At 47.3% G+C, this 14,460-nt stretch overlaps 1 protein-coding gene across 2 annotated transcripts in view; it reads left to right on the plus strand.

Annotated features, from left to right (window-relative positions):
- Positions 1-14,460, plus strand: part of LOC124031466 (rho GTPase-activating protein 39-like) — a 50,625-nt gene that overhangs the window by 34,155 nt on the left and 2,010 nt on the right. The window contains exons 3-9 of one of the 2 annotated variants that reach the window (XM_046342720.1): positions 5,457-6,846; positions 9,063-9,732; positions 9,929-10,018; positions 12,552-12,625; positions 13,025-13,224; positions 14,005-14,096; positions 14,171-14,340. In XM_046342720.1, the coding sequence (XP_046198676.1) occupies positions 5,457-6,846; positions 9,063-9,732; positions 9,929-10,018; positions 12,552-12,625; positions 13,025-13,224; positions 14,005-14,096; positions 14,171-14,340 (2,686 nt within the window). The remainder of the gene's footprint in view (positions 1-5,456; positions 6,847-9,062; positions 9,733-9,928; positions 10,019-12,551; positions 12,626-13,024; positions 13,225-14,004; positions 14,097-14,170; positions 14,341-14,460) is intronic. The other variant, XM_046342721.1, reaches the window with a different exon arrangement.

The raw sequence follows: 14,460 nt of genomic DNA on the forward strand, positions 1-14,460 counted from the left end.
GTATGGAAATCTCTGAATTTTTGGTGGCCTTCCTGAGCCAGGATTCAGACACGGCAAGGACATCAGGGTTAGCAGAGTGTGCTAAAGCAGTGAGTAAAACAAACTTAGGGAGGAGGCTTCTGATGTTGACATGCATGAAACCAAGGCTTTTTCGATCACAGAAGTCAACAAATGAGGGTGCCTGGGGACATGCAGGGCCTGGGTTTACCTCCACATGTGCTAGGTCCTCCTTTTCCTGTTGTCCACAATTTCCTTTGTCTTGATCACATTGAGAGAGAGAGGTGGTTGTCCTTACACCACACGGTCAGATCGCTGAACTCCTTCATACAGGCTGTCTCATTGTTGTCGGTGATAAGGCCTACCACTGTTGTGTCATCGGCAAACTTAATGATGGTGTTGGAGTTTTCCCTGCAGTCATGAGTGAACAGGGAGTACAGGAGGGGACTGAGCACGCACCCCTGAGGGGCCCTAGTGTTGAGGATCAGTGGATGTGTTGTTACCTACCCTTACCACCTGTGGTCAGCCTGTCAGGAAGTCCAGGATCCAGTTGCAGAGGGAGGTGTTTAGTCCCAGGGTCCTTAGCTTAGTGTTGAGCTTTGAGGGCACTATGGTGTTGAACGCTGAGCTGTAGTCAATGAATTGCATTCTCACATAGGTGTTCCTTTTGTCTAGGTGTGAAAGGGCAGTGTGGAGTGCAATAGGGATTGCATCATCTGTGGATCTGCTGGTGTGGTATGCAAATTGGAGTGAATTTATGGTTTCTAGGATAATGGTGTTGATGTGAGCCATGACCAGCCTTTCAAAGCACTTCATGGCTACAGACATTTAGGCAGGTTACCTTAGTGTCCTTGGATACAGGGACTTTGGTCTGCTTGAAACATGTTGGTATTACAGATCCAGACAGGGAGAAGTTGAAAATGTCAGTGAAGACACTTGCCAGTTGGCCAGCACATGCTTGGAGTACACGTCCTGGTAATCCGTCTGGCCCGGCGGCCTTGTAAATGTTGACCTGTTTAACGGTCTCACTCCCATTGGCTATGGAGAGCGTGATCACACAGTTATTCGGAACAGCTGATGCTCTCATCCATGTTTCAGTGTTACTTGCCTCAAAGCGAGCATAGACGTTATTTAGCTCATCTGGTAGGCTTGTGTCACTGGGCAGCTCTTGACTGTGCTTCCCTTTGTAGTCTGTAATAGTTCGCAAGCCCTGCCATAGCCGATGTGCGTCGAAGCCAGTGTAATACGATTCGATGTTAGTCCTGTATTGACGCTTTGGTTCGTTGGAGGGCATAGCGGGATTTCTTATTAGCTTCCAGGTTATAGTCCCGCTCCTTGAAAGCGTCAGTGCGAATGTTGCCTGTAATCCATGGCTTCTGGTTGGGGTATGTTATAGATTTTGAAAATGAGTGCTGTTTTTGTCTGAATACCGGTAATGTATTTTTTATATTCCGTGGCATATAATTTATTTTAAATTTACATTATTTGAAAAGTACCCAACAGCCAATGTGGTCAGTGTGATGAAACACAGGGCTATAACACAGGCTCTTTTTATGATTGTGGTAAAGCAAACATGTTGACAGTGTCAATGAGCCAGTAAGCTCAGCACTGCCATACCGATGTTAGGTAAGTGTTTACGTCTGCTTGAGAGAATCTGTAGATAGTCTTTAAGTGGGACTCTGCTCCATAGAGGGGCGTTGCCGTGACAATAGTGGAGCCAGGCATTGTCTATAGGCTCCCCGGCCTGGGGCCCCTAAATGAGACCTCTGAGGAATGCCAACGTTCCTGCTCATTCCCTGACGGCACTCTCCCACGACAAATCCCCTTCTCGTTCTTTCTCTCTCTCTCTCTCTCTCTTTCTCCCGCTCTCTCTCTCTTGCTCTCTCTCTCACTTCACCCTATTTTCTAACCACTGCTTTCTTATTCTGTCTCACTGTTTTAGAAGTGAGATCATTCTGGTTGGGTGGTATTTATTATTTTTATTTTATTTAACTAGGCAAGAGGTTGTTGGTGGTAAATTATAGTTGGATTAGGACTGCTACAGTGAGGAAAGCTTATATCAACTGTGGCCATTGGCATGAAGCCAGATGTGATTGGGATAATCATCTATTGCGCACCAACTGTTTGTGCTAACAAACAAAATAATGAGCCGATGCTGGAGGGCTGAAAACTAGCCTGGCTGTGCCACCCTGGTTGTGGTGTGACAATGACAAGTGAACAACAACCACTAAACCAGATTAAATCCCCAGCTCTGCTCTGTGCTAGGAGCTCGACTCAGCATGTCCAAACTTACTCTTATCATTCTGTTGTGTTGCTCTGGTTTCACCTCAAAACAACATCCAAGCAGAGGATGGTGTTTCTGTTGTTACTGGTGACATTTTTAAAGAGGACTGACATCATTTAGCGTGTAGCTGGAATTAGCACTCAGGTAGTATGGGGATGTCGAGTGTAATGGCAGTGACGCTGTGCAGAGACAATGTTCTTTCATATATGGTTGTGTTTGTTTTAATTTAGCAACATGTAAACTCCCTATAAGTGAAGGTCACCCCTCTCATTCGGCCTTACTCCAGCGTGAATGTTAGATTTGTCATTTCCTGTTTGTGTGGTGTAGGCGGCTCCAGGGGGTTTCAGAGATAGGAAATAGAACCCCACCTCCCTCTCTCAAGGTCATCAGTGGTTAACCAGACCACTCATCCCTCTCACCACTGGAGAATGAGAGTAACCTTATATGTGTGGGGGTGTACACACATCGGCCAGTTTTTTAGGTATACCACCCGTTCACAAAAATAGCTTGCATTCCGTTACTGTTCGATTGACCGTTACAATGGGAATAACGAGTGACCTAAGCAACTTTCAGCGTGGTATGATTATCGGTGCCAAGGCGTGCCGGTTCCAGTATCTCAGAAACGGATGGCCTCCTGGGCTTTTCACGCAGGAGTGTCTAGGGTTTCCAGAGAATTGTGCGAATTCGGCGGCAGTTCTTTGGGCGAAAACAGCTCGTTGATGAGGTCGAAGGAAAAATGGTAAGAATCGTGTAAGCTAACAAGCAGACCACAAACAGGCAAATAATGGTGCAGTATAACAGTGGTGTGCAGAATGGCATCTCAGAACACACAACTCATCGGTCCTTGTTAAAAACAGAAAGAAGTGGCTCCAGTGGGCACACGATCACCGACACTGGACAATTGAGGAGTGGAAAAACATTCCCTGGTCATACAAATCCCGGTTCCTGTTCAGTCGTGCTGATGGCAGTCAGGATTGGGGCCGTAAGTAGTAGGAGTCCATGGCCCCATCCTGCCTGGTGTCAACGGTACAGGCTGGTACAGGCTGGTGGTGGTGTAATGGTATGGTGAATGTTTTCCTGGCACACGTTAGGAACCCCCGATACCAATTGAGCAACGTTTCCATGTCACGAAAAATTCAGGCTGTTCTGGAGGCAAATGGGGTCCGACGCGGTACTTGATGGGTGTACCTAATAAACTGGCCATTGAGTGCATGATGCATGTGATCATTTTGCTAGGTTACATGTGGTCTTTGGCCTTTTGCTTAAATTCCTTGTCTCTTAATGGTTACTGTAATGTAGCCCATTCTGTGCCATAGTAAACTATTAACTGGCTGTTTTAAAACAGCCAGTTTTATGTTCCTGTATTTTTTTAAAGTCAATTCAAAGGTTAGTACCAACATCAGACCATAATCTTTGATCATAAAAATCTGCTTAACACTGCCTCTGTTGTGGAGGTAACATCACTGACATCACCAGCCCCTGACCATGACGGAAGGAGGACTTCCTGAGTCCCGCATTTCAGAGTTTAGACAGCAGCAGCACGTTTTCAGCTCTCCCACCTCAGTCTGTCACACTGTTGAGAACTAAAGCGGCTCTAACACAGCCGGTTTGAAGTGGTTCCCATCCACTCTGCAGCGCGTGACTATTCTCCACTCCTCTGGACCCACGTGTGGGGCAGTAAACACTGTTGATTGGTCTTTTGTCGCGTCTGAGCAGGGGGGAGGGAGGTGAGGCCCAGGAATGTTCCCAACACCACAAGGACAGGGCTGGCTGTGCTGGGAGGCTGCCAGGTGGCTTAGGCCCAGCTGTTTATGGGCTGTGGAAGCTATATCTGCTCAACCATTTGAAGAGCCTGTTTACATTCAAATCACTGAGGTGGCGTGACTGTTTGAGGGAAAGAGAGAATGCAGTTCAGGGGGGGAGAGAAGGAAGTGAGGAAGTTTGCCATTGGCCTGAGAAGCTTGAGCCCCAGGGGAGTTGTTATTGTATTGTTACAAACTACAGAAGGTCTTCTCTGTCGTCTTCCTGCTCCCCAGTAACTCCTGTCCTGAGACTTAGGAGGTATGTGTGCAGTGGGCTAGTCTGTTAGATGTCTGGCTGCAGAAGGATAGAGCCATGCAGGTTTAATAGTATTGATTACAGTGTGTTGTTGGCTATACGGTAGAGAGGGAGGAGGGCAGAAGGTAAGTCTCTGCTTTTCTAATCCTTGGTCTGTAGTGCTAGTACTGTAAAGCATGCTCAACCTTTGATTATTGAAGTTAGCGGATAACTCTTATGCTTTATGATAGTTGTTTCAGTCACAGTTGGTCAGATGGATAGAATAGTTTATTTGCTGAACCGCGGATGGATGGCAGTTGGATCTCAGTGAGATATTGAGGAATGAATGAGGCCTGAAGCTTGGGCCACAGGAATTACAGGGTTAGAAAGCTAGAGAGAGGTGTTAACAGATTAATACCAGATTAGTTCCCAGTGCTTGGATTAACATTCTGACGACGTCTGAAGTTGGCCGCAAGGGAGGAGTGTCAACCTCCAGTCCCTCAGGCCAGATGGAGACTACTGTAATTCTGCTCCCCAATTATGTTCTCAAATACACTCTTCTCTACTACTCTACTCAGTCTGTGAGTGTTTTGGAACTGTGGCAGCAGGGAATTTATATCTTAGTGTTTTGTCATTTTCTCAAATGTTAACCAAATGTTTCACGAGGTGTTTTGAGTCCGTGTAATTGATGGGTCACTACTCTTGGGAGGAGGTACTGTGTTATGGTCCAAAGCAGGAGAATGCTTAACACAGTTACTGTACGTAGGAAATGTTTTCCACACTTCTAACACAGACAGCAATGGTAATTGTGTCTTTTTAGGAGGTTGGTTTGCACAACACACACTGGAGATATTGTCTTATGACTTAGAAGGCAGTATTTTGGAGAGTCAGTGAAATGTCTGGGCAAGAATGTGAGGAATCTGATCAGTTTTCCCAAATCTGTCTGAGCTTGGAATTTAAATTTGTGGAGCATTTTTTTGATGGTCACAATTTAGAAGTAACCACAGGCTTGTTGAAGTTCGGGACAATGCTTTGCTTGTTCGGGTGACTGTCATCTGGTGTGTGTGTTTTTATCAGTAGTTATCTCTTTAAATCCAAACCCAGATCTCATCCTTCCCTTATTCTCTTTCTATTCCAGAGAGCGCTCTCAGAGATGGCAGCCTTCCCCAGGGTCTAAGGCAGCAATGTTGGTTAAAGTAAACAGTGTCAGTCGGATCCAGCCTGGAGGCCCATCTAGCCCGGACCTGCAGCTCCACCACCACAACACACACACACACAACAAGCCCAACGGCCACCAGGCCTTCACCCTCCACCCCGTCAGCAGCAGACCCCCAGGGGCTCACTCCTGCTCCACCCAGGGCTACAAGACTGCACCCTCCGGCAAGATGGCCGCCGACGCCCGGCAGGCCCACCACTTAAGAAAGACCGGCAACGGCAGCTTCTGTCTGGTGTCCTCTGACCCTCCCCAAACTCCCGCAAGTCACAGGTCCCAGCCCAGCACCCCCAGGTCAGTGTCACCACAGTATGCCTCCACACCTCACCTCTATGACGACCCGGGAAAAGAGTGTCCCATCTATGATGAGCCTCCTGTGGACATGGAGGTGGAGGGGGCTCACCTCCATAATGAGCCTGGTGGTCTATCCCGTCTCACCCCCACACACAGCCTGCAAAAGCCCAGGCTCCTCCAGCACCCTGGCTCCTCTCACTCCGAATCCAGGCACAAGAGGAACCCTTCTGCCTCTGACTACAGCCCTGCTGGCCTGGAGTGCATCAAGCACATGGTTGTTGTGGACCCAAAACAGGGCCTCCTCTCCACCTCCCCCGGTTCCACCCGCACCCCCTCCCCCACACCACGATCAGACCCCCTCTTGGCCGAGCCCCAGTCCCAGCCACGGGGGCAGCAGAGAGAGCCAGGGACCCTGGAGAAGAAGCAGACATGGCGAGCCCTGGAGGCCAGTGTCTTGAGGGCAGTGGAGGCTCGTCACAGCAGGCAGAGCAGCCAGGCCTCGCAGGACTTCCCCACACCTCCATGCCCCCAGACCACCGCCACCTACCAGGACTCTGGCTACTCCACTGGCCCCTCTCCGAGCCTGAGGAGGAAGAGCCGGCGGAGGCTGGGGGCCGGAGGCCGGCCTGGCTCAGTGGGCAGCAGCGGAGAGCTGTGTGCCCTTAACGAGAGGCTGATGGCGGAGATGAGAGAGGTGGTGAGCCGCTCCAATACCATGAGGGAGATGAAGGCTGGAGGCCTGGGGGCAGAGATTGGCGAGAGGGGCGCAGTTCCCCGGACACGTTCCCCCGTGGACTCCCTGCAGTGGTATGGAGGAGGAGGAAGGTGTGCGTCACGAGAAGACGTCCCCTCCGCCAGCCGCTCGCTGAGCAGGGGGGGTAATCATGGCAACCCGGCCCTGCCACCCCTGGAGATGCCTGGTAGGCAGAAGAGGACCTATGAGAAGGTGGACACCTTGGAGAAGAGCATCACCAGTCAGGCCGGCCTTTCCTCACCAGACACCCCTGGACCTCCCTCAGAGGTAAGCATACACTCCAGTATTTGTCTCTGTCTGGCTGTGAGAGTGAGGAGAAATATGGGAAGACCTTGGAAGTCCACTCCTGATAAATGGATTAGTTCTGGTTTGTCTGCTTAGTTAACTCTGACTGGTGCCTGTTGTTGTGTGGTCTGTTTATGTGGAACAGTTTATTTTTCTTTGGATTCTGTTTTGTTTTGTCTGGAGGTGGTTACATTGCTGCTGCCTTTCCAGGGCTACTTTTATTGCTAGATTACTTAGGACGTCTCTATGCCAAGTTAAATACATTAACAGAAGTATTTAAATTCATGGTTTTGTGTTTGTCTCCCATTTTCAGAGGTTAAAAAATTCTGAACAGAGTAAAGACAGATTAGGTCATTATGCGTATTATAAAACTGGATAAATGTACTAATGGTATTTTAACTAAGCAGAGTAATTCACACAGATGGGATGGACAGAAGTGATAACTTGCTTGCTGTCAGGAGCTTGAATTATTAGGCTAGTACAGGTGCACATGATTTGTGCAAAGCCTCAGTGCTATGAAACCTACCATTTTATAATCCCAAACCCTTTCAACAATGCACTTACTTCACCCACCCCACTCCATATGTATTTATGAAGTTTCAGGAATCTAATGAAACTATAGAGCTAATAAGTCTGAGGTTCAGTTGAAATTTAAAATAAGTCCTGAAATCAATAAGACTGGCGATTAGAATCTGACTGAGAGAAACATAAGGTGCCGGGGAAGATGCAACACCTTAAACATTCTAATCAGGAGCGGCAGGCTCAGGGGCCCCACTGGACCAATATATGGCTCAGGCATGGTGCCTGTGAGCTTAGCGCTACCTGTCCCCCTCTGACTGTCCTACACCTGGCCAACGCAGCAGGCCCCTGTCCCTCTGTGCCAGCTCTCTGCCTGGGTATCAGGAGCCTGGGCCAAGCGTGGGAGATCCAGGACATGGCTCCCCCTGGTCAGGAAGGAGGGCCACTGTGGCCCAGATGGCACAAGTTTGGCAGGGAGAGCTAGGTATGGGTGGGGTTCAGAGGCTGGTGCCATGAGGGGTTGGTACTGAAGCAATGGCATTTATACAAATATAGGAAACAATCCCCTAATCCTGTACTGAAATGTTCTACAGACCTGCTGTTATATCATGATTTGTAAGTCGCTCTGGATAAGAGCGTCTGCTAAATGACTTAAATGTAAATGTAATGATACACACAGATTTGCTCGTACAGAATACACACAAACACTATTGGTTGTTGGCTATACCCCATGTGAAGTTTTGGCTGCATTGGTCTAGCCTCTCAGAAGCAGAACATTTACTACTTGTTTTATTTTTTTAAACAGTGAACCCAGTGGTTTAAAGCCAGCATGGAAATGTGATCTGTTTTCAATGTGTAATCTATACAACTCTGAATATTTGATACTGAAATCTGTTTTAGAGACTTGTTTTATTTAACTCTGCTGTTGAATTACCACCATGTCATGGGGCATCTGTAAGCTATCTGTGTATAAGAGAAGAGGAATTATAGAATGTATCATTCATACTGTAAATGTTCCTTTGCCTAGTTAAACTTGCCCGTGGTTCCATTTGATCTCAAACAGTGACCCATACCACTCATTTAACACCATTAAGACCATATGACCATAAAGAAGTGCCGCCAAACCCAAATCCATACGGTCTAGGCACACTTTACTACTATATTACATCATAGTCAAATTAAAGAGAGATGCTGAACGTTTTATGTTCAGATAGTACATTCCTGCTGTGAATTGGCCTGGGTTTCTTGATGTTTCTCTGACTAGAGCTGCATTACTGGTTTGGTTTTTGCTGTGAGGGGCGGTGACTGTGGACAGGGCTCCGTATAGGCAGAATTCCCACTTGGGATCAGATGAAGGATTTGCACATGTAGTCTTAAAGGAGCTGTGGGTCAGGCAGAACAGAGGTAGGGTCACTCTAAGCTCCTCACCTTCTCCTGACGAAAAGGTCCATTTAAATATTGGGGAATTTTTGGTGGACGCGGCTTTAGAAAATGTATTTGCCGGTCCTGCAACAATTTCCCCTCGAGCCCTCGCATTGCAGAGCAAAGGTAAAGCAGCCTCGTCGACACTGAGGAGCCTGCAGCTGTGGACAGCCATACATATTGATGCACTGACGCTTTCTCTTTCCCTCTTTCCTCTTTTCTCCTCTGTTTTCCCTCTCTCTCTCTCCCCCCTGAAGGTGGGGACCCTGGAACTGAAGGCTCAGTTGGACAGCAGGAAGAAAGGTATGGTGGACGGACGAACAGGCTCACTGGGCCCACATCACCAACGTTCCATCTCCCATGACAACATAGAGGGAGAAGTAAGAGGAGGAATAGGAGGCTCCTACCACCAGCTCTCTTACGCCACCCTGCGCAAGCCCCCGCCCCCAGACACCTCAGGCATGGCGGACTGGGCCAGCAAGCACCTGAACATGCACACCCAGGGCCTGTTCCGCCGCCGTGTCTCCATCGCCAACATGCTCTCCTGGAACCGCGGCTCCATCAAGAAGCCCATGCTGGTGACCAGCGACCGTGCCGTGAGGAAGGAAGCCTGTGAGATGTTCAAGCTGGTCCAGGCCTACATGGGAGACAGACCCTCACGGCTGGACCGTCGCCACGCCGCCCTGCTCATTGTCACCAAGTGCTGGGGCATGCAGGGCCTGAGGGATGAGCTGTATGTGCAGCTGGTGAGGCAGACCACAGGCAACACCAGCCCTAGGAGCCTGGCTGGAGGCTGGGAGCTGATGGCTGTCAGCCTGGCCTTCTTCGCCCCCTCTCCCAAGTTCCGCTGCTACCTGGAGGGATACATCCAGAGGCACACGGATCCGAGCAGTGACAAGAAACGTGAGTCTCAAACTGAGCAACAGGGTGGGTCACCTTTCTCTCTCTTTGTTTCGTCACTGTCTGTGTGTCTGTCAGTATCAGCATGATGGGTATAGTTTGATGTGTGTGAGGATTTTTAAGTGTTTTTTTCCCTCTCTTCTTCTCTCCTGTTTGCTCTTCGAGAATGTTATTTGATTTTCTGAATCTGCTTTTAACCTTTGCCTTATTTCCTGGTTTCCAGTGGCTCAGTTCATACTAGACCAGCAGGACATGAAGCTGAAGAAGAACTCAAAGTCCAGAAAGAAACGGAAACAGAACACCGATGAAGAAGGTAGGTCTGAGATCACTTAGGCAGCATTATAAAGATTTGTGTTTAGTGTGGGGTGAGTTTTCCTAAGGAGGACGTCTGTTGGAGAGTTCTGAAGTGAGAGACCAATCATTTATTTATTATTTTCTCATGGGTAGGAAGCCATTACATATCAAACATGGTTCATATCTCACTGCAGATTAAGAATTTGGAGAAATGGGAATTTATGATTTGTCACTTGACTACCATGCTAATATGCAGAACTTCCCTGGTAGATGTATTAAATGGTTTTCACAAAATACCAGTGGAGGTGGTAAGGGAGCTGAAGGATAAGAATTTCTATAGAGATACAATAGGGGGCCATGTTAGTGTTCCTCTCTGGCAGCCCCACATTGTGATTTAGGTAGCCTACTCACTGCACTGACCCCAATAGACGGATTGCCTGACAAAGGCACGAAAATGATGCGCGCGCATCGCAGGGGTAAAACGGCTGTGTTATGATTCTAAACAGCAAGATAGCTGGCAACAATGACAAGAAGCTGTCACATGGGGAATCGTAGGTGGCTCGTTTCAGTTTGTTGTATTGTTATTGATACCATGTCTTGATTTCACTTGTGTCATGTCTACTAAAATGGTTAAAATTCCCTGGCTAGCTAACAACTTCAACCATGTTTGAGAGACAAGTGCTCATTCTGCAAATGGATGTATGTTTCCAATAAACATTCAAAGAGGAAATATAGTTGACATGTTATCAACAATCCTTTGATTCTAAGTCAATCCTGTCTGTTTTGCCCCAAACCTGCACACTCATTAGTCTTGTTGCGATAGGGCAACCCACAATATCAGCCGTGATGATGTCATCAGAGAGGAACCTACCCGTCTAAGTGGCAGTGACCACAATGGTGAACCCACACACATTGTTCATCAATGGCTGTAACATCAACCTATTGTACACACTGGATAAAATCAGTGACTCGCAGGCCATGAGGAATGGCTACCCTTCATGGCAGTGACTCACTGTAGAGGTCTTGAGATAGAGGCAGGAATAATGACTTGAGGGAAAGGGCTATTGCATTGCTCATGATGTGGACCCACCAGCCAATCACAAGGGAAAGCCTCCTCATGAACAGCATGAGAGCTGCTGTCTGGATAGACGAGCTGAAATGAAGGGTGGTGTTGTGACCACAGCATGGAGCAGCTGTGAGCAGAGTGGTGGGAGGGAGTAGTGTGTGTGGGAACTGGAGGCCTCTTGTCTTTTCATGAGCCTAGGCTGGTCTGAGGCGGGCCTTGCTTACTTGGGTTTAAAAACTTTGCTGAGGTAGCATCACTAAACTGATACCCCGGGAGAATCTAACAGATATAGGCAGACCGTCTGGACCCAGAAGTTAACAGGTGTCATTACAGTCTTTGACTTGTGCTCTTAATCCTCTGAGGGGTGATTTCTCATGGGCTCTGGTTGTTTCGTTGTTGTTTTGCCTTGTCAAAACAAAATTTTCATTTGGACCACCGCTGGTGTTCAAACCTGCTCTCAGGCTGGGTAAAAAAAAGTAGTCACTCTTGCTTTTCTTCCCCTAATGATTAGTTAATTCAGGGAATCTTGGGAAAAACAGTGTGTTTTCCCTGAGATCAATGGGAAATTATCGTTATGATCTCTGTAATTAGCTGTAATTACAGTCAAACTGGGACAGATTAACGATGGCGGTGTACATGCATGAGTCAGTCACCTGTTTGCTATAAATCCAGGGTCTTTCAGTCTAGAGAACATTCCAGGAAGGATATTTTTCATCGCAGCACAAAATTCTCCATCTGGCCAGGGCTCAGCCACCTGAGAGAGTTCTCTGGGAAGGAAGGGAGATGGTTGAGATCCCATGGGTGTGATAGGGAGGCTCTGGGATGGAAGTGGAGACCTGTTTATGTGTAAATTTGAGTTACCACAGTGACGACGGCCTGTAGTACGGAAATTATGCGGTTCTCTTAGGAAGTGGCTCATAAATTTGGAGCATGATTGTTGAGTGCCTTGTTCCATTACTTTTCGAGGCCCAGTCATGATTATTTAATTCCTCAAATGTATCTTACTTCAGAAAATACACACAAGTACAGGGAACGAGGCAGACCGCTAGAGTTTGGGTCTGTAGGTAGGGGTACTGCTCCCTCCAGTGTACTAAGTGTCTGTCTGATGAATCAGCTGGGACAAGATGTGCTGGCTGGCTGGCTCCATTCTCCCAGCTTTTCTTTCTATACCGGGACAGTTGAGACGTGTATACTCTGATCCCCTTATGCCAGAATCACACAGCCAGCATCTCTCCAATTACTGCCTTGGAAATGTCTGACATCTATGGGAACAAATTGCGTGTGCATTTAGTGAGGAATTGTTCAACCCTTTTATCTGTTGTTTTGGTTGAAAACCAAGGCTCCTTAGAGGATTCACTCACTGAGCAGACGTATCTATGAAGGTGTGACGTGCAGCTATAGTAAGAGCTGTATTTCCCATGGTGTTGGGTTACTGAGTCGCATTCCTCAGTGTTACAGTGGCCCTGTCTTCCTTCTCTCGTCACAGGTCTGCCCATCAGCACGTATGCAAAGTTCTGCTATCGCAAACTACAGAAAGTGGCCATAACTGGAGGCAAAAAGGTGAGTTGAGAAGTGAGCATGGCAAAGGGGCAGGGAATGACAAGGGAAAATAGTATTTGTCACAAAGGTATTTAAAAATGCCCAAATCGAGAAGTCAGTCAAAACACAACCCCACCCTGAATGTCCCTATTTGTTTAATACTCAAAGGGTTCCTAACCAATACAGATGTTGATAAAGATATTAATAATGCTAGAGAGTTAAACATGGACATTAGTCAGAAACATATGGATAGATTCTTAGTCACAGGGCTTACATACACACAAGACAGTCTATTTCAGATATAATCTTTGATGTTAACAGTTATAGACTAACAGTCATAGACTAACAGTCATAGACAAAGTCTTACATGAACAGTGTAAAATATAGTCCTAGTCGTCACACTGTGAACCTCCCCTGCAGGGTCTTCGTAAGCCAACTCTGGAGGAGATTGACCACAGCAGACGGGCCATCGTGACCCCCTCCCTGTTTGGCAGCTCCTTGGACGAGGTGATGGAGCGCCAGAGTGAACTCTTCCCAGACAGGAAGCTACCCTGGGTACAGGTGCAGCTCTCCCAATACGTCCTGGCACTGGGAGGGGCCCAGACTGAGGGCATATTCAGGTGAGAAGGATGGACAGGGTCAGCAAATCACCTCATTTGACTTGGTGTATTCATCAGTGAGGTGTGGGTTTGTGTTGTGTGTTTAGCAGGGTCGCGGTCATAAAAGGAGATCTAGTGAGGATCTAGACAAATGTATGCCAGCCTTGGTGGGTGGTCTCCTGAAGCAGTACAGTTTAAAGCAAACATTCCCTGTGTACTCTACTGTAAAGAGATGGACAGCAGAGCAAACATTGCATACCACTGCTCAAGAGCCCCTGGAGACCAGCAATGTTTCATTTGATACTTTATAAAAAATGTTTACACTTTTGTTTTTGCATGAGGCCATGGGCTTTCAATCATGTTGTTAGAGCTATTCTCATATCTGTGATTTGTGAGTAAGTATTTTTGTTTGGTCTGAATTTCTGTAGATTATTCTATTAGGTTTGAATTTGTTTGGAGGAGTATTTATTCTCAACATAAACGTTATACCCCACCCACTACATTGTTTCATGGGCGATAAGGAGCTTTGGTATTTTTTTTCTCCTACTCCAGCTAATACAGAACATGCCTATTCACCATGGTTATTATCATAGTCAGTCCCTAAATCCAAACAAATTCCACCAATTAACAACATGATACTCCCAGTGCCGTTTGTGTCATGATAACCGTTTCACCATGTTATAATGGGTTTTCAAGCTATGCCACTGAACATACCTGTAGATTGGTAATAGTGGGTGTTATAGTTCCCCCTAGTGGCCATGCAGTGCAACTGAATACTGAATTAAAACACTTGTTCTGAAGGGTGCCTGGAGATATCGATGAAGTCAACGCATTGAAGCTCCAGGTCGACCAATGGCGGATCCCAGAAAACCTCTCAGACCCCAACGTACCTGGTGAGTTAGTCTGTACCTCTGCTACTATCTTTGCGTGTGTGTGTTAGTGTTAACACTGTCCCCGTCTCCTCTAGCCTCCCTGATGAAGCTGTGGTATCGTGAGTTGGAGGAGCCTCTCATCCCCATGGCCTTCTACAAGCAGTGTGTCAGCAACTATGACGACCCTGTGGCAGCCATTACTGTTGTACAGTGTCTGCCTGAGCTCAACAGACTGGTGCTGTGCTACTTCATCCACTTCCTGCAGGTAATAACCACGACACAGAACACCACAGCTAATACAATACAATCATACTGACACAACTATTATCGTATTCAACATTGGAGACATGGTCATTGGTCAGGAAGTTGAAATAGAACAAATCAC

The sequence above is a fragment of the Oncorhynchus gorbuscha genome, linkage group LG03, assembly GCF_021184085.1.
Source record: "Oncorhynchus gorbuscha isolate QuinsamMale2020 ecotype Even-year linkage group LG03, OgorEven_v1.0, whole genome shotgun sequence".
NCBI lineage: Eukaryota > Metazoa > Chordata > Actinopteri > Salmoniformes > Salmonidae > Oncorhynchus > Oncorhynchus gorbuscha.